Source organism: Ambystoma mexicanum, chromosome 1p (assembly GCF_040938575.1).
Source record: "Ambystoma mexicanum isolate Mex_15411 chromosome 1p, UKY_AmexF1_1, whole genome shotgun sequence".
In the NCBI taxonomy this organism is placed as follows: Eukaryota; Metazoa; Chordata; class Amphibia; order Caudata; family Ambystomatidae; genus Ambystoma; species Ambystoma mexicanum.
In genome coordinates, this window is record NC_090921.1 from 21,390,352 (window position 1) to 21,414,674 (window position 24,323).

Below are 24,323 nucleotides of genomic sequence, written 5' to 3' on the forward strand. Positions count from 1 at the left end.
CGCATAGACTGAGAAGGCGCACTGTGCCAGTAAATAGCTTTCGGGCATAGACTGAGAAGGCACACTATGCCAGTAAATAGGTTTCAAGCATAGACTGAGAAGCTGCACTGTGCCAGTAAATAGCTTTTGAGCATAGACTGAGAAGGGCCACTGTGCCAGTAAATAGCTTTCGAGCATAGACTGAGAAGGCACACTGTGCCAGTAAATAGCTTTCGGGCATAGACTGAGAAGGCACACTATGCCAGTAAATAGGTTTCAAGCATAGACTGAGAAGCTGCACTGAGTCAGTAAATAGCTTTCGGGCATAGACTGAGAAGGCACACTATGCCAATAAATAGGTTTCAAGCATAGACTGATAAGGCGCACTGTGTCAGTAAATAGCTTTCGCGCATAGACTTAGACTGTGCCAGTAAATAGCTTCCATGCATAGACTGTCAAGGCGCACTGTGCCAGTAAATAGCGTTCGAGCATAGACTGAGAAGACGCCCTGTTCCAGTAAATAGCTTTCAAGCATAGACTGAGGAGGCGCACTGTGCCAGTAAATAGCTTTCGAGCATAGACTGAGAAGGGCCACTGTGCCAGTAAATAGCTTTCGAGCATAGACTGAGAAGGCACACTGTGGCAGTAAATAGCTTTCACGCATAGACTGAGAAGGCACACTGTGCCAGTAAATACCTTTCACGCATAGACTGAGAAGGCACACTGTGCCAGTAAATAGCTTTCGTGCACGGACAGAGAAGGACCACTGTGCCAGTAAATAGCTTTCGTGCACGGACTGAGAAGGGCCACTGTGCCAGTAAATAGCTTTCGTGCATAGACTGAGAAGGCACACTGTGCCAGTAAATAGCTTTCACGCATAGACTGAGAAGGTGCACTGTGCCAGTAATGGGCTTTTGTGCATAGACTGAGAAGGCGCACTGTGTCAGTAAATAGCTTTCGCGCATAGACTGAGAAGGCACACTGTGCCAGTAAATACCTTTCACGCATAGACTGAGAAGGCACACTGTGCCAGTAAATAGCTTTCGTGCACGGACAGAGAAGGACCACTGTGCCAGTAAATAGCTTTCGTGCACGGACTGAGAAGGGCCACTGTGCCAGTAAATAGCTTTCGTGCATAGACTGAGAAGGCACACTGTGCCAGTAAATAGCTTTCACGCATAGACTGAGAAGGTGCACTGTGCCAGTAATCGGCTTTTGTGCATAGACTGAGAAGGCGCACTGTGTCAGTAAATAGCTTTCGCGCATAGACTGAGAAGGGCCACTGTGCCAGTAAATAGCTTTCGAGCATAGACTGAGAAGGCACACTGTGGCAGTAAATAGCTTTCACGCATAGACTGAGAAGGCACACTGTGCCAGTAAATACCTTTCACGCATAGACTGAGAAGGCACACTGTGCCAGTAAATAGCTTTCGTGCACGGACAGAGAAGGACCACTGTGCCAGTAAATAGCTTTCGTGCACGGACTGAGAAGGGCCACTGTGCCAGTAAATAGCTTTCGTGCATAGACTGAGAAGGCACACTGTGCCAGTAAATAGCTTTCACGCATAGACTGAGAAGGTGCACTGTGCCAGTAATGGGCTTTTGTGCATAGACTGAGAAGGCGCACTGTGTCAGTAAATAGCTTTCGCGCATAGACTGAGAAGGTGCACAGTGCCAGTAAATAGCTTTCAGGCATAGACTGAGAAGGAGCACTGTGCCAGTAAATAGCTTTCTAGCATAGACTGAGAAGGCACACTGTGCCAGTAAATAGCTTTCGTGCATAGACTGAGAAGGCACACTGTGTCAGTAAATAGCTTTCGCGCATAGACTGAGAAGGTGCATTGTGCCAGTAAATAGCTTTCACGCATAGACTGAGAAGGTGCACTGTGCCAGTAAATAGCTTTCAAGCATAGACGGAGAAGGCACACTGTGCCAGTAAATAGCTTTCAAGCATAGACTGAGAAGGCACACTGTGTCAGTAAATAGCTTTCACGCATAGACTGAGAAGGCGCACTGCCAGTAAATAGCTTTCGCGTATAGACTGAGAAGGCGCACTGTGCCAGTAAATAGCTTAAGTGCATAGACTGAGAGGGCACACTGTGCCAGTAAATAGCTTTCGGGCATAGACTGAGAAGGCAGACTGTGCTAGTAAATAGCTTTTGAGCATAGACTGAGAAGGTGCACTGTGCCAGTAAATAGCTTTCGTGCATAGACTGAGAAGGCGCACTGTGCCAGTAAATAGCTTTCACGCATAGACTGAGAAGGCGCAACATGCCAGTATATAGCTTTCATGCATAGACTGAGAAGTCGCACTGTGTCAGTAAATAGCTTTCGCACATAGACTGAGAAGGCGCACTGTGCCAGTAAATAGCTTTCAAGCATAGACTGAGAAGGCGCACTGTGCCAGTAAATCGCTTTCGTGCATAGACTGAGAAGGCGCACTGTGCCAGTAAATAGCTTTCACGCATAGTCTGAGAAGGTGGTGCACTGTGCCAGTAAATAACTTTCGAGCATAGACTGAGAAGGGCCACTGTGCCAGTAAATAGCTTTCACGCATGGACTGAGAAGGCACACTGTGCCGGTATATAGCTTTCATGTATTGACTGAGAAGGTGCACTGTGTCAGTAAATAGCTTTCACGCATAGACTGAGAAGGCGCAACATGCCAGTATATAGCTTTCATGCATAGACTGAGAAGTCGCACTGTGTCAGTAAATAGCTTTCGCACATAGACTGAGAAGGCGCACTGTGCCAGTAAATAGCTTTCAAGCATAGACTGAGAAGGCGCACTGTGCCAGTAAATCGCTTTCGTGCATAGACTGAGAAGGCGCACTGTGCCAGTAAATAGCTTTCACGCATAGTCTGAGAAGGTGGTGCACTGTGCCAGTAAATAGCTTTCGAGCATAGACTGAGAAGGGCCACTGTGCCAGTAAATAGCTTTCGAGCATAGACTGAGAAGGCGCACTGTGCCAGTAAATAGCTTTCGAGCATAGACTGAGAAGGGCCACTGTGCCAGTAAATAGCTTTCGAGCATAGACTGAGAAGGGCCACTGTGCCAGTAAATAGCTTTTGAGCATAGACTGAGAAGGTGCACTGTGCCAGTAAATAGCTTTCACGCATAGACTGAGAAGGCACACTGTGCCAGTAAATAGCTTTCACGCATAGACTGAGAAGGCGCACTGTGCCAGTAAATAGCTTTCACGCATAGACTGAGAAGGCACACTGTGCCAGTAAATAGCTTTCGAGCATAGACTGAGAAGGCGCACTGTGCTAGTAAATATCTTTCGTGCACGGACTGAGAAGGGCCACTGTGCCAGCAAATAACTTTCACGCATGGATTGAGAAGGCGCACTGTGCCGGTAAATAGCCTTCATGTATAGATTGAGAAGGCACACTGCCAGTAAATAGCTTTCGCGCATAGACTGAGAAGGCGCACTGTGCCAGTAAATAGCTTAAGTGCATAGGCTGAGAAGAAGGCGCACTGTGCCAGTAAATAGCTTTCGGGCATAGACTGAGAAGTCACACTGTGCCAGTAACTAGCTTTCGAGCATAGACTGAGAAGGCGCACTGTGCCAGTAAATAGTTTTCGTGCATAGACTGAGAAGGCACACTGTGCCAGTAAATAGCTTTCGCGCATAGACTGAGAAGGCGCACTGTGACAGTATATAGCTTTCACGCATAGACTGAGAAGGTGCACTGTGCCAGTAAATAGCTTTCACGCATAGACTGAGAAGGCGCACTGTGCCAGTATATAGCTTTCATGCATAGACTGAGAAGGCGCACTGTGCTAGTAAATAGCTTTTAAGCATAGACTGAGAAGGCACACTGTGTCAGTAAATAGCTTTCGCACATAGACTGAGAAGGCACACTGTGCCAGTAAATAGCTTTAATACATAGACTGAGAAGGCGCACTGTGCCAGTAAATAGTTTTCGTGCGTAGACTGAGAAGGCGCACCACCAGCTGCTCTGGTGATGTCTGATGTTGCGTTTCAGCAAGTCTTGAAGGTGATCTGGATTTTGCTTTGGCTGTCCATGTAGAGCAATGGGGGAGGTGGCACCCTTTGCAAGGCAGGCGGCCGCATGTGGGATTCCTTTCAGGGGAGACAAGAGGAGAACTGCTGTTCCTAAGTGTAAGGGCTTGGACCGAGGCTGAGAAGTCTCTGATAGGTAAGCTGACACCATGCAGCTGTGCCTCTAGCATGATTCTTTAAGACCAACGGGGTTCCGATTTGAGGTGGACAATCTTGCCGGATTATGCCTGCAAGCCAAGACTGGATGTGAGATTGGTCAGTGTTGTTGGGGTGGAGCTTCAAGTAGGTGATGAACATCCACCACTGGATCAGGCTGTTAGGCAGTGGATGGCACTAACCAATGAGAGTTGATTTCAGATACAGCCGGCTATCTCCATATTGGTGGAAGTTAAATCCAAGGATGCGTATCAAGGTCAAAGATCACAGGGCAAAGGGTGGATCTTCCCAGGACTTTGCAGGTTGCCTTTGTAGAGTTTGCGCCTATTATTAAGGCAGGAAGAGAGCCCTTTGTGAGCACGGGATGTCAATGACAGCCTTGAAGTGCATTTTGTTTAAGGCCACCAGTGGGCCTATAGTCCCAAGTAGCTTTGGGTTCAAGTGTGAATTATGCTGAAACACCATACACAACCCGAAGGGTCCTGTTTCTGTCGCGGCCAAGCTCTTTGAGGGCAGGGACAACTGTTGTTAGGATATCTCCAAGGTATGGCCAACATGTGATTAGTCCAATGTTGTTGAGACCAGTCGCGGTTGGCATAGTATTTTTGTAGAAGTGAAACTGCTATTAATGTCCTCTTTTCAAATTGTATTGTATTATATTCATCATTTATATAGCACCCTTTCCTCATTTATATGGCCTCAATGCGCTTTGTGGTTGGAACGCCCCCGGAGACCGAAATCCATTTATGGGAGATTCTAAGAGTTAACTTTAAGATGCATGTGTGCATTTTGCCAGGTTAGGACTTAGGTAGGCTGGCTAGGCTCTGGTAAGCAGCTCAGAGGTCGGGCATGGGGCGGGTCCTGTCAGTGATTTAGGATATCGTGCAAGTGCTGGAGACTCTGTGTGCTCAGCTAGACCGAAGTTTTTCGTCATTGTATACTAATGGCAGAGGTGTTGGGGTACGTCAGGGGTTTCAGTGTGGATGGCTATTCGAGCTGCTAGACTGGATTTGCATAGTCATGGCTGCATTCTAAAGTGCATGGGTGGGTGTCGTGCCTGGGCTTGTGCCGAAAGACGTGGTGCCAGGTATACATACCTTAAACTCAGATGGGGTTCATCTTCAATGTTGCTTTCCTCGGTCCAATGTGATTGGCTGGTCTCGCCAGCTGAGGACTCCTTAGCTTTAGAGCCTGAGCAGTGGGAGGAGGGTCCGGCTTGACAGTGGAGTGTTGTACCATTGTCTGGGGTGAAAGTGGGATCGGGGGGCGAATTTATCACTGTGTGCCACTGCGAATGCTGCCGTCATCCATGGAGGTTCGGGGGGATAGGTGTGTTGTCAGGATTGTGCCAGTGCTTCTGTGTGCGTATGACAGCATAGAGTGGGGAAAGATTTCGAGAGAAGGAAGGAAAGAGTCAGGTTTTGAGGGCCTTTCTGAATGGCTGGCAATTGTTAATGTTGCGGATGTGGAGGAGCAGAGAGTTCCAGATGATTGGAGCTTGGACAGAAAAGGAGGATCCGCTCAGTTTGGTGCAGTTGTAATGGGGGCGACTAGGAGAGATGCTGTGCCGGATCTATGTCTCCTCGAGCGGTTGTAGCAAGTGAGTTTGTCTTGGAGGAATTCCGGGCCGGTGCTGTGGATGGCACAGTGAGTGATGTGCATGGCTTTAAAGGTAGATTGTCGACCAATAGGGAGCCAGCGGAGTACTCTCCGCGTATGGCTGATGTGTTCTCTGGGAGGGAGATAAAGAAAGCTTGCATTGTCTAAGCGGGAGAGGATGATTGCAGAGAAACCGTGAGGCTAGGTGAGGTCTGGGAAGATACGCCTGAGGATACGTGGGTGGAAGAAACAGGTTCCGGATATGAAGTTTACGAGTTGAAGAGGGACAAATCTGTGAATTCAAGGTTTTCCACCGAGGTGGAGGCTGTTGAGGGAGCAGGCGGGGGGGGGGGGCTAGGGTGTGCCGCCATGGAACAGGGGGGGGCAATAAGCACTGTTTTCCCGCAGACTAGGATTTCTGTTTTCCCAGAGTTGAGGATGAGGTGGTTGGTCGTCATCCAGTGGTCAATATCCGATAGGTATGATGACAGATCTGGGCAGATGTAGCCCAGTAATTTGGGGGATTTTCAGGATGATCTGGGTATAGTACTAGCAGGTCAGATTGTGGGAGTGGATGAGTGCGGGGAGTGGGTTTAGATAGATGTTGAAGAGGAGGGGCGATAGGGTTGCTCTCTATGGGAACTCTTTCGGTACTGGTCGTGATGTAGAGGTGAAAGGGTGGAGGAGCATGATTTGCAAATGATTAGAGATGAAGGAGGAGATCCAAGTGAGGGCAGTGTCTTTGATTCCTAAAGGGTGTAGCTTGTCTAGGAGGATGGTGTGGTCAATAGGATCGAAGGCAGCATAGAGGTCAAGGAGAATCAGTACAGCGCATCCTTCCGCGTCTGCTGTTGTTTTTAGGTCATACCAAATGGACACTTGGGAGGACTTTGTTCTTCGCAGCCGTCTGGAGCCAGATTGGGCAGGGTCAAAGAGGTTGTTGGTTTCAGTGAAATGGCTGAGTTGCTTGTATTCTGTGCGGTCCATGAATTTGGTCATGAAGCGGGTGTTGGAAATGGGTCGGTAGTTCTGGGGAAGGAGTGGGTCAAGCAAAGTTTTATTGAGGAGGGGGTTGATGTAGGAGGTTTTTAAGGCTTCCGGGAAGAAATCCGATGTTAGGGAATGGTTAAGGATTTAGTGTGCTATATTGCCTGCACGGGTTGAGGCTAGGATGTTTTTGTGGAGGGTAACCTGACGGGATGGCTTTGTGCTAGGAGTGAGAGGAACTCCTGGTGTGAGATTGAAGGTAAGAGGCGAAGATTTGCATCAGGATGGAGTTTGGACGGGGAGTGGGCAGGGGCAATATTTCTATTTGAGAGATTATGGCAGAATGTTGGTCGATAGCGATATTGTGGAAATGATCTGATAAGGCATTGCATAGGGATTGGGAGTTGGGTGGAGGGGGGCTGGAGCAGTCTGGAGAATTGAATTCAGAGATGATTCTATGCAGTTCCTTTCTTGTGTTGCGAGAGTTCACGATTCTGTTCCTATAGATTGGTTTCTTGGTTTTTATGATTTCCGATCTGGGCCTCTTGTTAGTCTTGGTAGGGTGGTTTTGTTTTGAGTGGTTGGGTTGGTTCTCCACTTCTGTTCCAGATGGCACTTGAGGGTTTTTAGTGATTTGAGGTTTGTGGTGTACCACCTGGGTGTAGGGCCTGATCTCTGAGAGGGCCGTTTTGTTGGGGTGAGGGGAGTGAGGGCAGGGCGTTGGAGAGCAAGTGGTTGAAGAGTTTGACGGAGGGGGGCTTCCTAGAAGGAGAGTACTGGGAGGGAGTTGGCTAGATCCGGGGTTGATAACGACTTTGTTCCACAGTTGGGTGCGAGGTGTGGAGGATGATGGTGGCCCGGGCATGGCCTTGGGCACCGGCTGCATTTGAACATGTTATGGAGAAGAAGATTGCTGAGTGATCTGTCCATATTAGGGGGCGTGGAGGCAGTGAGTTTGATGTTTGTGGCGCTGAAGACCGCATCAAGGATGTGGTTTCCAGTGTGAGTGGGCAGAGAAATGCGTTGTGCCCGGTTGAAGTCTTCTAGGTTTTCTGTTAGAGAGCAGGTCATAAGGTTTGAAGGGTAGTCAAACCACATGTTGAAATCGCCTAGGATGGTGAGTGCTGGATGTAGGTTGAAGGTAGTTCTCAGAGTGTCGCTGAGTGTGCCTGCAAAGGTCTTGTAGCCAGGGGGTCTGCGAATGAGTAGGAAACTGTGGGAAGTGGAGGGTGAGAGTTGGAGTTTTACAAGAAGGGATTCATAGTCTGTGGTGCTGGCTAAGGTGTAGGGCAGGTACTTCTTCTGCCAATAAAGAACTACAAGAGCAAAAAAAGGCAATGGACAGGATACAAGAAAAAACAAAAAATGAATTGCAAACTGCCTAGGCAGGGAAATATCCACAGCCATTCAGTACAAGAAGCAAACAGCAACAGATTTGCACAACTTCTTCTCCGTGATTGGCTGGTGCGAGTAACAAGATACTTGGTTCCATTCGCTATGCACTTTCATTGGCCTATTCTAACCAGTGGTGCAATGACAGCTATGTAGGTTTGCTCACCTAATGTAGTTTTATTTCCCACCCATTATGATTGGTCAAAAGCATTAGACGCCTGTGTCGGGCTGAACTACATTTACCGTTGGTTGCTTCAGAAGGCGTAAGACCTGAGAGTGAAATTAGAACCAATTATCTGTGTGAGCTGTAACCGTGTGACACATAAAGTATAAGTTCTGAGTGCCGTCCGGACTGCTCTGCGATTTGGCACCCAAGCACTATTCTTCACTATTAAGATCTATATTATCAGTACATACTGAAACTTCGCTCGGTGGAAACTTTACTTGTATGCCTCTTCCTATTCCCACGAGTCATCTTGCCTCGTCTCTGACCTTACATACAGAGCTTAGCTGCTCGCAAACGTAGCTCATTCATACACATGTCAATGGCCCTCATTACGACCCTGGCGGAAATCGAAAAACGATGGCGGAAATGCAATACCGCCATCGAATAGCGCTCGGTGCGACTATGACCCGTCACCGCAAAGTACGAAGCCATTAGCGACACCGTAGTGAACGCCAACGCTAACTGCACCAAGCACGCGCGCGCGCGCCATGCCAAACCGCAAACACCACCATGGTGCAACGGTACGCCAATTCCGACCCTAGCGGACATGTACCTAACGCCATCAGGCATGGCGTAATGTACCATTCCGCCATGGCGAGAAGTACGGCATCGCGAATCAACCGTAAACGGCCCCACTGAGTGCCTGTACACCGCTCCCTGCCCACAAAGTACAACTCCCCGTAGGTGCAATGAAGCCACAATGCAACCATTGAAATGTACAAGTCACCCATGCATGCCAACGAACAAAAGAAACACAAGAGGGGCCAATGGGAGCTGCAGGGCACAGATGGCACGAATACAGAAGCCATCCCAATGGACATGACCACAGTCCCCCACCAAGAAACGCACGCAAACACAGGCACCTGTGACCAGCAATATTCCGAAAATCACATCATTCCACCAGTCCACCTGGCTGACCGGCATCTGTTACACAAAACCCAATCCCCCGCCCCTGAGCATGACAACATTCAAACTGTCATATTGGCAGCCCCCATCCCTGACCTCACTGGGCTTCGTAGGCAAACGCGCACAGCACAGTACCACGCAACTAAACCCCGAAGCTGGAACCCAATGCAGATCTCCTCACAATACATCGCCCCCCAAATAGGCATATGCCACATCACTTGCAAAGAAAAACGCTACACGGGCCAAATCAGAATAGAAATTTTATGCACATCAAAATCACCAAGCCCATACAGCCATCAGGCCATGAACTCCAAAACACTAATCACCATTGTGGGCTGCTTCCGCAAGAAATGACCAGCCACTACCTGTGTGTCGCCCTGTTCCCCCATGGTACACAGAGCCACATTCACGTACGAAAAGGCAACATGGAAGCGCACAGAACCGCAGGGCCGTCCCAATGGGGAGGCACTAGTCCAGCTGAAAGGCCGAAATGTTGCTCCGAGCCACCAGTACTGCGTAAGGGCATGTGGGCCATTGGCGATCGTCCCATAAGATCGTAATGCTGCTCCACTGATTAACACGAAGCAGCAGGTGTCGGGAGTAAAATCCATCTGCAGGAGTGGCATACAGATGGCAGTGGCAAAAGGGGAGGAGATACCTGTCAACCAAAAGAAAAGAAAAAGAACAGAATGGCCATCAGAACTACATTCCAACAACTCACTTCAATGATCACACGAAATCCACAGCCATATGCATGCTAGCCCACTCAAAAGGATCATCACCACCCCAAAACCACTTGCGACTCATAACCATCTATATCGAGGTGCAAACACCATCACAAACGAGTGTACCTGTGCATGCGTCTGTCAAAACAGATTCCATCAGATGGGAATGTTAACGTGCATGGACACAAGTGTCTGAGGGCGCCTCGAGACAGGGAGGGCTCAACAAGGCCAGATGGACGATGGTCCCACTATGGCAGCCCTGCATCACATAGCGTAGGGGAGGCGGATAGATCCCAAGAAGCCCTGTACATGGCAAACTCTGTATCAAATCACCTGCCCATGCATCCATCCATCATTCCCTCATCCCGGGATCAAAATGCCTGAATAATTACTCACATAACATTAGAAACATCCATTGAGTCTGTGCGTTATGCAGCCTGCTAAATCCACAGTGCCCCAGCCCGTAATTCCAGTGTTGTGAAGTAACATGTATTTGGGAACGGACGGCCTCATCGCCCACGTAGCTATTGCGCATCCCAAACTATTCATATCAATCATTGCTCCCTCGCCATGGGCCCTGTCTCAAGGACATAGAACAATAGAACGTTACATTTGCAGTCAGACCTGTGGGCATCTCCTCGCCGCTAGCTGGAAACCGAAAGCGCCGCCCTTCGAATTCCTCATTTGCAACATCACGTCGAAAAGGCATCTGTGGCCGTTTGAAATCACTAATTATTCCATCGAGTGCGGCTGTGTGTGAAAATGGCAACTGCCTTCACCCACGAATGGGACGCCCCGCCCGTCGTTGCAACTCGGTACAGTGATGCATGAGGGCCCACCGTTACTCGAGTACTACGTTCCACTGACCCCTCACAAGTCTGTTCGCGACTGCACAGATAGTATGTGAAACAATGGGACCACAGCAGAATGAACATATCAACCAATCTTACACGGCCATCGGGTACAAATACATGATTGCAATAGCAAGATACAATTCCCCGAATTGCAGCGTTGTGCGCGGGACGTGCTCGGCCAAAGGGGAGAGCAGTTTGCACAGGTGGAATCAATCACCACAGGTGGAGGCCATACAGCCTGAAAACACATAAATTGCACAGCCAGTCTCCTCCCACAACCACACCGAAATGCTACCGGCAGGACTCGCGATGTTGGCCCTGGGGGACCTGATAGCACTGCAAGTGCTCCGACTCCAAGAAGAAGACGAACACCAACTACAACCAGCCGCACGGAGGAGACGCAGGAGGAGGAGGAGGCCAAGGCAGGGCCAGCAAGGCCCACCAGCACAGCCACTACCACCACGCAGGCAGCCCGCAATCCCACGCCTCCGAGCACATCCGTTCAACCTCACTGATGAGCAGATCCACACCCTCTACCGTCTGGACCGGGACACCATAGCCGCCATTGTGGACATGACACAGGCTGACCTTGTCAGCATGATAGATAGCCCAACCGCCATCCCACCCCTACTGAAGGTGGTGTCTGTACTACACTTCCTGGCCACAGGCACCTACCAGCACACAGTCGGACAGTTGCATGGCATTTCTCAGCCACTGTTCTCACGGACACTATTGCAAGTGCTCGATGCCCTCCTGCAGCACGCAGACGACTACATCTCTCTACCACGCTCGGAGCAGGAAATAACCAACACAAAAGTGGGATTCCATGCACTTGCCGGCATACCGGGTTGCATTGGTGCCATCGACTGCACCCATGTTGAATTGGTCGTCCCACATGCCATGGAGGCCCAGTACCGCAACCGAAAACAATTTCATTCCCTGAATGTACAGATGGTGTGTGACTCCAACAGGATCATTACACATTGTTGTGCCCGATTCCCTGGATCAACCCATGATTCTATGGTCTTGAGGAACTCTACAATACCACGCTACATGGAGCGACACGCAGGGAACAGATCCTGGCTACTCGGTGAGTCTCATTACATGCATGATGATGTGGGGTATGTGAATTGGCAATGACCTGCCAGGAAGGGGGGGGGTGTGCGTACGTATCAATGGCATTCCACATCATACGTTTCTCGTCCACATACAGGTGATGCTGGATATCCACTGAAGAGATGGCTCCTCACACCAGTCCGGAACCCACGGGACCAGCATGAGGAGGACTACAACCATGCTCACTCACGTACCCGTGTAGTCATTGAACAGGCATTCGGCCTACTGAAGACTCGTTTCCGCTGCCTCAGCAGGTCTGGCGGGGCACTCCTGTACCGCCATGAGAAGGTTGCAAAGATGGTGATGGCATGTGTCATGCTCCACAACATGTGCGTACGTAGAAATGTGCCCATGCCCCCTGACGCAGAACTGCAAGCACCTGATGATGGTCATGATGAGGGTGGGGATGTGGCAGCACCTCATGGAGTCTGCGAGGCACCGGAGGCCCGTGACATTCGTCAGCATCTCATTGATGTATGCTTCTAGCACTCACGCCTGGTGGCTGATACATGGACACGGGACTCGTGGCACTGCGTGTGTCTGGGACATGCACAATATGGACTGTACGCCTATGATGGCCTAGTACACAAAGATCAATGTCCACACTTCTCATTGGTTGATCGTGCACTTTTTATGGCATATGTGATATCATGTTGAACACCCTATCGACCCGCCACCCAAGTGAGCCCAACACACCCCCTCCACCCTCCTACCTCCCCCCCGAACACCAGTGTCCAAAGATGCTCATTGTCAGTGGGCTGTCGCTATTGCATGCCCCCTCTGCGGGTATCAGGGGCACCCCTGCCTGTGGAGCGCAGGTTCCTTCCAGATCTACGTTGGGGGCTGCCCTGGACGGAACTTGCAACGGATGATGTGTCTGCCTGCTCACGTCCATGCATGTCCCTAAGGGTTTGCGAGAGCTCAGTGAGCACACGGCGCACTGCGGCAAGTTCGGCACATACGTCTTTGGACGTCGCATGCAGTTCCCCCCTCAGGCTCTCGGTGCTTCTCTCAATTTGTGCCCTTAGCGTCTCTGTACCTCTCTCCATTTCTGCCCTAAGTGTCTCAGTTGATGTTTCTATGTCTGCCTTAGTGCCTCCACATTCATCGGCATGGTCCTTGAGGAGTGTGGCCAGTTGCTGCTGTTGTTCGATCAACTGGTCGAGGGACTGTTGCCTCTGCTGGGCCATGGCCATTTGCGGGGGTGTCCCAGAGGGGCTGTTGTCCTCATGTTGCCTTGCCACAGGGCTTGTGGGGGATGGCCAGTCGTCGTCTTGTGGGTGCCCCTGCGTGGTATCCTCATGTTGTACGGGATGGGACAGACAGGGGGATTGGGACAGGTCATGGATGGATCTGACTTCGGCATCCCCGTTTTCTGTGTCCGAGCATGCTGCCATCAATGGGGTGTCACCTATGGTGCTGCTGCCACCAGAGGCAGTGCCTTCTGTGGCATCCATTGGGGGGACCTGTGGTGGTGGTGTTGTGGGCATGCTGGCTGCTGGGGTGCCTGTTGATGTTCCCTCCTCTGTGCTGCCACCTGATTTGTGCTGCTGCCGTGTCTTGATGCGTGCAGCTGAGGTGGAGGGTCTCTGGCCGTTGGTCTTGGCCCTCTTTGCAGGTGTGCTGGTAGGGGTGTCCTGTAGCTCGTCGTTTGGATCGGACCCTGTGGTGGAGTAAAGGAGGGCGAGGGTTATTGATGGGTCTGTGGGAATTGGAATGGCATTGTATCACATGCTTTGGGGTGGTACCTGAGGGTGATTTGGGTCGGGGCCTTGGAGGTGCTTTGATTTGTGTGTGGAGTGAGGGTGCAGTTGTTTGGCAGCCTGCAGTTAGGGTGTGCCTGCTGCACGTGTAGTGCGTGTATTAGGGGTTTTTAATTATTTATGTATTTATTGTGGGTTTTAACGTGCGCTTTCAGGCCGATGTGTGTGGACGTTCTCCTGGACATGTGTTTCTGTTGCACTATGTGGATGCATGGTACTTCACATGGATGGACTGTGTGGATTTGGCATTGTTTTATCTGGCCCACCTACCTGAATCTTCGGATGTCTGCACTCCTTTCTCCATCCCTCCGACTCCCTCTATGCTCTCCATTCCGATGGTGGAGGCACAGATTTCTTCCCAGGGGGTCAACTTGATGGGTGATTCAGGACCTCCCCCGGTGGCTGTGGCAATGTTGCGGTTGGCAGAGAGTATGCTGCGGACGCGTATCCGCAGGTCGTCCCATCGCTTGCGGCATTGCTGTGGGGTGCGGGGTGCGGTCCCCACCGCACTTACCCGCTGTGCCACCAGAGCCCATATGGCCTTCTTGTTTGCAAGTGCCGTCCTGGTCATTTGCGTGGAGAAGACGACGGCAGCATTCTCCTGGAGGGTCTCTGTTAGCACGGTGAGTTCCTCACGGGAGAAGTGGACCTGCCGCTTGCGGTCGCACGCTTTCTTCGCTACTTTTCCCATTTTTCTTGGTTTCGCTAGGGTGGTTGACGGGTTGGGGTGTGTTTCAGGGTAGTGATTTTAGTGGTTGTGTGGTTTTAGTGTTTTTATAGGTGTACGCCGGGATGTTTCCCGTTCCGGGCCCATGTTTTAACTTCCGTTTCCGTATATTTCCGGGCACCGTACTTTCCGGTAGGCGCACACTGCGGTGACCGCTAAGAGGGGTGGCGGTATTGCACCTAGGGCGCCGTACGGCGGCGGTGTGGGCCGTTTTGGGGTCATTTCCGCCATCGCGGACTTTGCACTTCCGCCGTGGCGTGGTGCTCGTGCCCGATGGGTCGGAATGGGCCGCACTTTGCTCCTTCGTGCAATGGCGGAAACGCTATTTACGCTGTGGCGCTCCGGTCAGTCGCTTTCCGCCAGGGTCGTAATGAGGGCCAATGTGTTTGTGCTGTGCAAATAGTCACAAAATTCGCTTTTTCTTTCCTAGTGCACTCACATGTGAATTACTGTACTGACCTCAGACTCCTGGTTAATGCTATGATATAAGTAATATTGCTCATGTGTGGTGCGGCTTCACAAAGTGCCTTTTATTAATGGGGCATTCATGTGGAAATGTCTGTGTTTTCACTACTTCTTAGAAAGGGCTGAGCTGTGAATAATGGTTTCTGCTTAAACATGTGCTCTCCAAAGAGAGCTCTGCATGTTCTATTTAGTGAACAGTTGCCAGAGTTGTGCTGCATTCATTCTATCTCTAAACATGCTTTTCCATCTCTTAGATGCTGGCCTCCTGCCAAGTGTAACCTTCAGTGAGTTTAAAGTTGCTATTTTCTCTAGGACTTGGCTCTGGGAACTTCAGCAAACCTTACGTAGTTTGATCATCAGAGTACAATTGTCTTGTTCCTAAACCTCTGTAATCTGTATCATTTTGTATGTTGCATTTTGTATGACTCACAACCGCAGGCTAAAGCTCCTGAGAACTGCTTCCCTTCTTGCGGAAACTTATCAGTGCACAGCCTTCAACTGCTGGCTCTGCAGTCTATTGAAATCTTGGAATTCATGTGCCGAGAAGTTTTTAACTTAATTCTGGTCTGCGTATGCTTGCATTTACCTAAACGTAAAATAATGATGATCAAATACAAACATTACATTTCTCAAACTGATGTGAACTGCTGCTATGCTGGGCTAAAAGCACATGTATGCTTGCCTATGAAAGATCTGGTAGGAATGAGTAAATATGTAGCTATCATTTCTCGCTGGGCCTACGTGTAATGCACTTCACTGAATTGGCTGTTTATTTGGTTTTCTCTTTTCTACTGTGTGTTTTTAGAGGGCTTTTGCAGGTTGTATTTTCATGCAGGTTAATAGTGCTGAATACATGTGCCCATATTTACATATCCCCTGCAGAAGGTGTCTCGGATAAGCAGAGGAAATTGCTGTTTGTGTAGGACTGCCAGTGCTCCAGCTCTTCCTGATCTATTCTGAACAGTCCGGTTGTAGCCGGGGTGTGGGGGGAGGGCCTTGTGTGCTTTGGGTTTGTAGTCGTCAGCCAATCAGGTGTCTGTGATGAAAAGGATGTCTGGGATTTTGTCCAAGATAAGGCCAAAGATGTTACATTGTTTTTTAGGGACTGACCCGGCCTTCATGAGGGTGCACGAGATGTGATGGGGTGGGTGGAGTGGAGGAGGGGTTGGTGGGGGTGGCCAGAGAAGGTCATGGGGAGTTGGGGAGTGGCGGTGGTGGGTCAGTGGAGGTGGACATGGGGGAGGAGGGGAGTTTGGGCCCTATAGCGAGGTCGCAGGGATTGGGATCTGGGTTGGAGCATGGGTGATGCTAAGCGGAGCCTGATGTGGCTGTGGTCTGTGCCTTTTGTTGTCTTTCGGGTGACACTTAGATTTGGGATACTTGGATAGAGGGATAAACGCCCATAATGGGGGCACACCAGTTAAATAGACAATACTTAAAGGTTGATGTGCAGCAGTGACAGGACTACCACTTACTAGCTGGCAAACCTTGGTATGCTATGTTATGTAGTTGAGAGGAGTGGTTGCGAAATACAGGTGCAGGCAGAAAAAGGTTTCTCAGGGATATTGTTTAGGGGGAGCAGTAACAAGTATTCTCTGCATGAGTTATAGTATCCTTTACACTGTCATGGCATAAAGTAACACCTGGAACCTCTACTTCTTTCAACAGAGAATCCAGCCAGTACTGGCATCAAGGACCCAGGTGTACAGCAGAGGCTCCAGACTGAGCCGGAACTGAACCAGTGCACAGAGTGCAAGAAAAGCTTTACTCGGAGATCAGGCCTGTTCAAGCATCAGTTGGTCCATTCTGGGAGAAAGCTCCACCAGTGTACAGAATGCCAGAAAACCTTCACCCACAGGTCGGGCCTACTCCAGCACCAGATGGTTCATACTGGGGAAAAATCGCATCAGTGTGCTGAGTGCGGGAAACGCTTCAATTATTGGTCAAGACTGTGCATGCATCAGAGGATTCACACTGGGGAGAAACCCCATCAATGCACAGAATGTGGGAAAAACTTCACTCTCAAGTCATACTTGGGCAGGCATCTAAGGATCCATACTGGGGAGAAGCCCTACGAATGCACAGAGTGCAAGAAAACCTTCAGTGACTCCTCAGGTCTGAGAAGTCATCAGAAGATGCACACTGGGGTAAAGCCCTATGAGTGCTCAGAGTGTGGTAAGCACTTTACTCAGGCTGCAAGTCTCAGGCAACATCAGAGGCTACACACAGGAGAGAGACCATACCAATGTACGGAGTGTGATAAAAGCTACATTTGCAGTTCCTATCTAAAAATGCATCAGAGGCTTCATTCTGGAGAGAAACCACATCAGTGTGCAGAGTGTGGGAAAAGTTTCACTAAATGGTCCCGTCTATGCATGCATCACAGGATCCATACTGGGGAGAGACCGTATCAGTGTACAGAGTGCGAGAGACGCTTCTCAAGAAGCTCCGACCTACAGCGGCATCAAAGGGTCCACACTAAGGAGAAGCCATACGAGTGCACCGAGTGCGGGAGGCGTTTCAGTGACCTCTCGGCTCTGAAAACGCATAAGAGGATTCATACTGGGGAGAGGCCGTACAAATGTACGGAGTGTGAAAAGTGCTTTAATCAAGCTGCAAGCCTAAGGCAACATCAAAGATCCCACACAGGAGAGAGACCATTCCAGTGCACAAAATGTGACAAAAGCTTCATTAACAGCTCCTACTTAAAAACGCATCAAAGGATTCATTCTGTAGGGAAGCGCTACAAGTGCACAAAGTGTGATAAGTGCTTTGCACTGGCGGCACAACTGAGGGCACATCAGATATCCCACATAAGGGGGAAACTACATGTAGTGCGAGAAAAGCTTTGCTCACCGCTCACATCTGAGAACGTATCAGGGGAGCCACACATGTAAATCCTTGTGCAGCTGTGCCCAGTGGCTGCATTGTGTTCTCATCCTGTCCTGCTAAAATCAAACTTGCCTGTGCCAGTGGCTTAATTGTGCCCACTGGCTGTGCCCACTGGCTGCATTGTGTTCTCATCCTGTCTGCTAAAATCAAACTTAGCTGTGCCCTGTGGCTGCATTGTGTTTTCATTCTGTCCTGCTAAAATCAAACTTAGCTGTGCCCACTGGCTGCATTGTGTTCTCATCCTGTCTGCTAAAATCAAACTTAGCTGTGCCCAGTGGCTGCATTGTGTTTTCATTCTGTCCTGCTAAAATCGGATTTACGTGTGCCCAGTGGCTGCCTTGTGTTTTCATTAGCTGTGTGCAGTACCATCCGTCTCCCTCCCCTCCCTTGTACCCCCAACCCCTCTTCCTCCGTGTGCCTCAGTACTTCAGACTGGTAAATGTCCTCCCCACCACTGTAGCTAACTGTTGCGATCTTTCTTTCCTATATTCTCTAACTGCTTTGCTATCTCCAATCCTTCTTCTATCACTAAATCTGTCCGGAAGAACCTTAAGAAGGACATACCGGGCTCCAACCCAGGCCTTCCTATTGCAGACACCTATATCACGGCTTTCGCCAGAGAGACTCTCACAGACATCCTCTTTTTCGTTAACACAGTAGACCTTTGGACTCACTACATGGTCGGCTTTCTCTCTCCTATCGCCTCTTCTCCCATTAATGGTGGAACCCGCTGGGAGGTTCTCCTCGACCTCTTCGCCATTTCCAGAGTCATCATTAATGTATATTTCAATGGAACCATCATGGTTCAGGGTCCTCAACCCAACTTTCTTGTCTTTGACAGGCTCCTCCCTCTCTAACCTCACCTCTCCCTCCGTCCAGGCTACCTTGCCTTCTGTGCCTTCCTCCTCCTCTGCACGGGCCCCCTTACCTTCTGTGCCCTCCTCCTCCTCTGCACTGGCTCCATTGCCCACTGTGGCTTTCTCCTTCTCTGCATTGGTTCACTTGCCCACTCTGCCTTCCTCCTCCATTGTACAGGCTCCCTTGCGCACGGTGCCTACCTCCTCCTCTGCACAGGCGCACTGTCCTTGCTTCCCTGTCGGCCTTGGCTCCTAACCCATGAGATTAGTAACAGTGGCAGCCTTTGCCTCCACCTACTCTCCTCCTCCCCTTCCTGCGGCTAACCTCAGTGTCTCTATCTGCAACACTTTTGATGCTCTTACCCCTGTCATGAGGATCGGACTGAATCCTCCCAAAAAGTGAAACTCTTGGTACGACACCCGATGTGGCTGCCCTAAACGTAAGTGCAGCTCAGCTGAGTGGAAATAGAATTCGTCTGGCGGACCCTCTGACAAACGGGCCTGCTCACTGCCTTCAAAGGCAATATCGAATCTGCATCCGCTCCAAGAAAAGAGCCTTTATTCAAGCCTGCATCTCTGCGGCATCAAGCAACACGGCCAAACTTTTCAAAGTCTGTAAGGAACTGGCCAATCCTTCACACCCACTCAGGACCTTTGCTCGGCCCTGTCTGCACACTTCATCACAAAAACCCAAGACATCCGTTCCTCCCTCCCTTCCACACCACAGCATACACCAACATTGGAGCCTCTCTTGACGCCCCCCTCTACTTCCCCTCTTTTCTCTCTCACCCGATGAGGTTGCCAGACATGTCCGGCCTATAAAGACTTCATCCAAACAGGTGGACCCCTGCCCCTCCAAAGCCATTAAGGACAACAGTGACTCCCTCGCCCCAGCCTTGGCTGATCTTTGCAATCTCTCCTTTTCCACTGGAGTTTTCCCAAGAAACCCTCTGCTAACCCCTCAATTTCAGCAAACTACTGCCCTATCTCTATCACTCATTTTCTGGGCAAACTCCTGGAGAAGTTGGATATCTCTCAGCTCACCCGCCAAACGGAATCTATTGGGTGCTTCCACAACCATCGGTCTGGCTATAGAGCATCCAGAGGCACAGAAACTGCTCTTCTGAACACCCGTGAAGACCTGCTCTCAAAACATGACACTAACACTCCCTCTGTCTCCTTGACCTCTCCTCTGCCTTCAACACGGTTAACCACAACATCCTGATCGCACGTCTCTGTGACACCCTGGGAATCACAGTTCAGGCTCTGGCATGGTTAAACTCCTTTCTCTCCAACTGCCCATCCCAGGTGGAACTCAGAGCCTTTCACTAGACTTTCGCTCTCTCACCCTGTGGCGTTCTATTGCTCTCTCAACCTGTGGCATTCCCCAGGGATCTAACCTATCCCCCTGATTCTTCAACGTCTATATGCCTGCTTGCTTTATGACACCTGCCACTTTCACCCCTAACTTCCAGTGCTACGCGGATGACATGCAACTATCTTTCAGGCTACCCTCAGTCGCCTCCTCCTCGCTCATATCTGACTGTCTGTCCGCTACTCTGTGATGGTGTGTTGCAAATGACCTTTCCCTTAACGCCAGTAAAACTGAAATCGTTTGCATTGGGGCCCCTGCTCCCGCCTTCCCACTTTCAGAATGGCCAGCCTCCCTTGGCCCTGTGCCAAGGGAGGCTCCACTCTCTCCTTCTCCTCTCACATTTGGACATTTCTTTTTTTAAAATTTTTTTTTTTTATTTGATTTGGCTGAAGAATTCAACCTTTCAAAATTACATTTTTAGTTCTGACATGATACAAGCAGATACAACATAATAAAAACAAATAATTGATAAACATTGCACTATATCGTTCTAAAATATCGATCCATACAAAATCACTATTACAACATATAACATAAATTAAGACTTCATTTACACAAACACAGAATTTTAGTAAAAGAACCAATTTGTTTCATAAAAAACTATTTAAAAATTATTATTATATTGGACAAAATCTATTACAAAGCACTAACAGGATTGAAGGGTCTCACTTTTGCTCAACGCACTGGACACAAGGTACATTTGTTTTTATGAATTGAGTTAACGCAATATGTATAACAGTTCTATTGCTCGTGATTAGGGAGCTCCAAATTTCATAGGACGAGCTCATAAATGAAAATTGCATTAAATTTCGAAAGTACTGTTCTCGTAAACCATTAAGGGCCGGGCATTCAACTATCAAATGAGATAAAGTCTCTAACTGCCTTAGATTTTTACAAATTCAACAGAAAGCTTGATTTTGAAGGATTATACCTCGTCTGGCAAGAATTTGATTTGTCAGGCACAAATTCAGACGTAATCTCAGCATTTCAGAATGGACAGGAGCAGAAGGACATTTTAAAAGATAGTAACCCATTTGTCTGAATTTCTTGTGAGGAAACAAATTTAAATCAAAATCTACATAACCTGCACAAATCTGTTGTGTTACAATCCACTCATAACGGTGGAGTTGTGTTTTGGCTTTTTCAGGGTTAGTAAGGAGTAAATCAATTGATATACCAGCATCAACAAGAGCATTCTGAACGGTTGTGACCCATTTTTTTGGAAACTCATCTTTCAGCGAACAAATATAAGCCGCAACTGCGCCTAAAATGTTTGTTGACTGCATTCCTAGTAAAAGTTTGCGATATAGATTGCACATCTTCCCAAGTACTTGCCCAAACGTAGAACTCAAACCCAAATTCATATCTAAAGAACCACATAGGAGTACAAATAGGCAGACAAAAGACTGCCTTCCAGAACCTTCCTTCCATGCAGTCCCAAAATTGTCTCGGTCTTGGCAGTAGGGTATCCGCACCATAAGAGAGAATAGGGACAACTTTCTGCGTGGAGAAGGTCACAATATGTGCTGAAGTAAATTTACCATACGTATGCAACATGATCTTGGCTTGAGATATCAATGTCATTGTTTTGGCTTTTAAGATATCGTCAAAAATCAGATTTTACACCGACCCCGTAAACGGGAGGCCCAAATATTTATAATGTGACACCACCTTTAATGGAGTGGTCTGCAGGAACCACTGATAATTTGCCATTTTAGAGTACTGCTTTCTTTGACACATCACTACTTGAGTTTTGTCCACATTGACGGTCAGGTTATTCTTGGTGACATAATCAACTAGTTTGTTCAGCAATTCTTGCAGACCTTTCGGTGTCTGTGACAGTAACACAAGATCATCGGCATACAAAAGCCATGTGATCTTTTGTGAACCTAATTTCGGAGCATCTGACAAGGCATCTTCAAAGGATACACCTATATCTAACAAAAAGAGATTAAATAAGGTTGATGCCAATATACACCCTTGTTTTAATCCTCTTAAGGTCTTAATATCAGCTGATAATAGGCCATCAAGTGAAAGTCTGACTTGGATACTGGTATTTGTATGAAGTTTTTTGATCACAGTTAGAAGCGAAGAAGGGCAACCGTATTTTTGTAATTTGTGAAATAATAAAGCTCGATCAACCAAATCAAACGCTATACGGAAGTCTACAAAAGCCATGTAGAGCGGTTGACTGATGTCAAGGTATTTGGACTTTAGCATGTTTAAGGTGATTACATTTACAGAGGATCCCAGCCCCGCCACGAAACCCGATTAAAAGGGGTCTCTTTTACACTCTTGGATCGTCCACAAGTTTAATTCTTGTAGTATAATACGACTATAAAGTTTTCCGGGGGCATCCAATAAGGCAATGGGTCTATAATTTTCAGGAAGACACTGATCGTCATTGTTATGGATAGGGACTATTAACAAGTGTTTCCACGATGTGGGTATATTTTGAGTAATGTTGATTTGTTCAAAAATTTGATAGAGTATTGATGACCATATTTCAGGATCTGTTTAAAGAGTTTATTGGAAAGGCCATCCGGGCCAGGCGCCCTTGAGTGACTTATTTTATTAATAAAATAATACAGTATATCAGTCTTCGAGATATTAATATGAAAGGGACTATCCGTGCCAACTTCAGAATCTGCCCCTACATCTGATGGAAGAGCATACATTTTAGTTTAATGGCTAATTCAGTCAGCTTCCAAAACAATATGTATTTGAGTCATAGTCTGAGGGAGAGTTAAAGCATTGTTCAGGACCTTCCAAATTTGAGCCGTGTTATGATCACAAGTAGCTTTTTACATTGACTCACCATCCTGTTGAAGCAGTATAGTGCAATGCCAGCGACGCCAATTTCTATATGCTGTTTTGGCTTTAGTCAAAGCTGTCACTCTACTGGTCAAAGGTAGCTTCATGGCTTCCCGTTTTTGTGAGCGAAAAACATTTTTTCTGTTTTTAGCCTCCTCATTAAACGTATGGTTCGTTCCCAAAAATCAGCATTTACTTGAACCTCTGTCAACAAAACATTGCATAAGGTCGTAATAAGGTATACCCATCGCCAGATTTTTTGTTCGCGAATGGAAAAACGCAGCTTGCAAAGATTTGTTAAATTCATTCAGTTTTGTTTCAATCCAATTTATGCGATTTAGGCGGTTGTTAACAAACATAGTATCTTTTAGAACTCGCTGGCACGGGTTAAATGGAGCCACTGGAGCTAACCATTCAAGAATAAGCATTCGATGGTCACTGCCTGGATGGGGCTTGATGATAAAAGATTTAATTTTGGAAAGCAATTTGTCATCGACATATATATAATCAATGGTTGTCACGGCTCCAAAGTCCAGGTGCAGGGGTGGCGCGAACCAACCACCCCCACTGCGGTCTGGGCACCTGTAAGGCAAGGCTTACACAGGGCGCCGAGACCCCAGCAGGGAAAGAGGGTTAGGGTCTCGTTGGTTGGATAGGTCTCGAACAGAGGGTAACCGGAGCAAGGGTTAGGAGAGGGGATGTGGACAGGCAAGGGAACACAAGGGAGAAAATGACAATAACAAAAGCACTAACACTCCCCAGACACACACTCTGTGTTTAACATTACTTTGTAAATTCAAAAGGCACATAGCTCTGTGGTTGAGTGCTGGCCTCCTGCCTGCGCACTCTCAGGTCCGGAGCTCGGAGCAGTTCAAATGCTGCAAAAGAGTTTCAGTATTAGTGACCTGTGTTAACTCACATAGGGGTAATACAACTTCCACTCAATCCACAGTGAGGGTTGGGTTAGTGCTGGTGCATGCACATGCACACTAAGGTACGCCTACTCGCAGAGCTCAACAATACCCAATCATTGGGAGTGAGTTCAGAACATGCGGCCCAAGTTTGCCGCATGTGGCTTAAGGGAAATGAGATCGATTGTGCCGCCAAAGTTTGCCGCACGCGGTCCAACTGTTAGACACCCCGTTCTGCCAAAGTTTGCGGCACGTGGCTGTGATCAGGAAGTGCTCTCCATGCTGCCAAAGTTTGCTGCACGTGCTTGACAATGAGTTTTTACACAAGCGCTGCGCGCGTTAGTCGTGATGGGTCAAGGTCGCCATAAGCAGCGTTGGTTAATACTGGTACAAGCGCTTGCTTTTGCCCCTAGCAGGGGACATAAGTATGGTTGGGCGGTGCCCCCTGCGCGAGCCCCTCAGCGGAATCCCAATGTTTCCTGGTTGGTTCCGTACTCTCCCCCCGTGGCTGTGCTTCTAATTCGTTCGCTACAATGTCACTGCACTTAT

At 48.6% G+C, this 24,323-nt stretch overlaps 1 protein-coding gene across 1 annotated transcript in view; it reads left to right on the forward strand.

Moving 5' to 3' along the window:
* The window catches only part of LOC138564198 (zinc finger protein ZFP2-like), a 110,332-nt gene extending 87,690 nt beyond the window's left edge, over positions 1 to 22,642 (forward strand). Inside the window, exon 3 of the mRNA XM_069642891.1 lies at positions 16,594 to 22,642. Coding sequence (XP_069498992.1) covers positions 16,594 to 17,822 — 1,229 coding nt within the window. The 3' untranslated portion in view covers positions 17,823 to 22,642. The remainder of the gene's footprint in view (positions 1 to 16,593) is intronic.
* Positions 22,643 to 24,323: the final 1,681 nt, after the last annotated feature.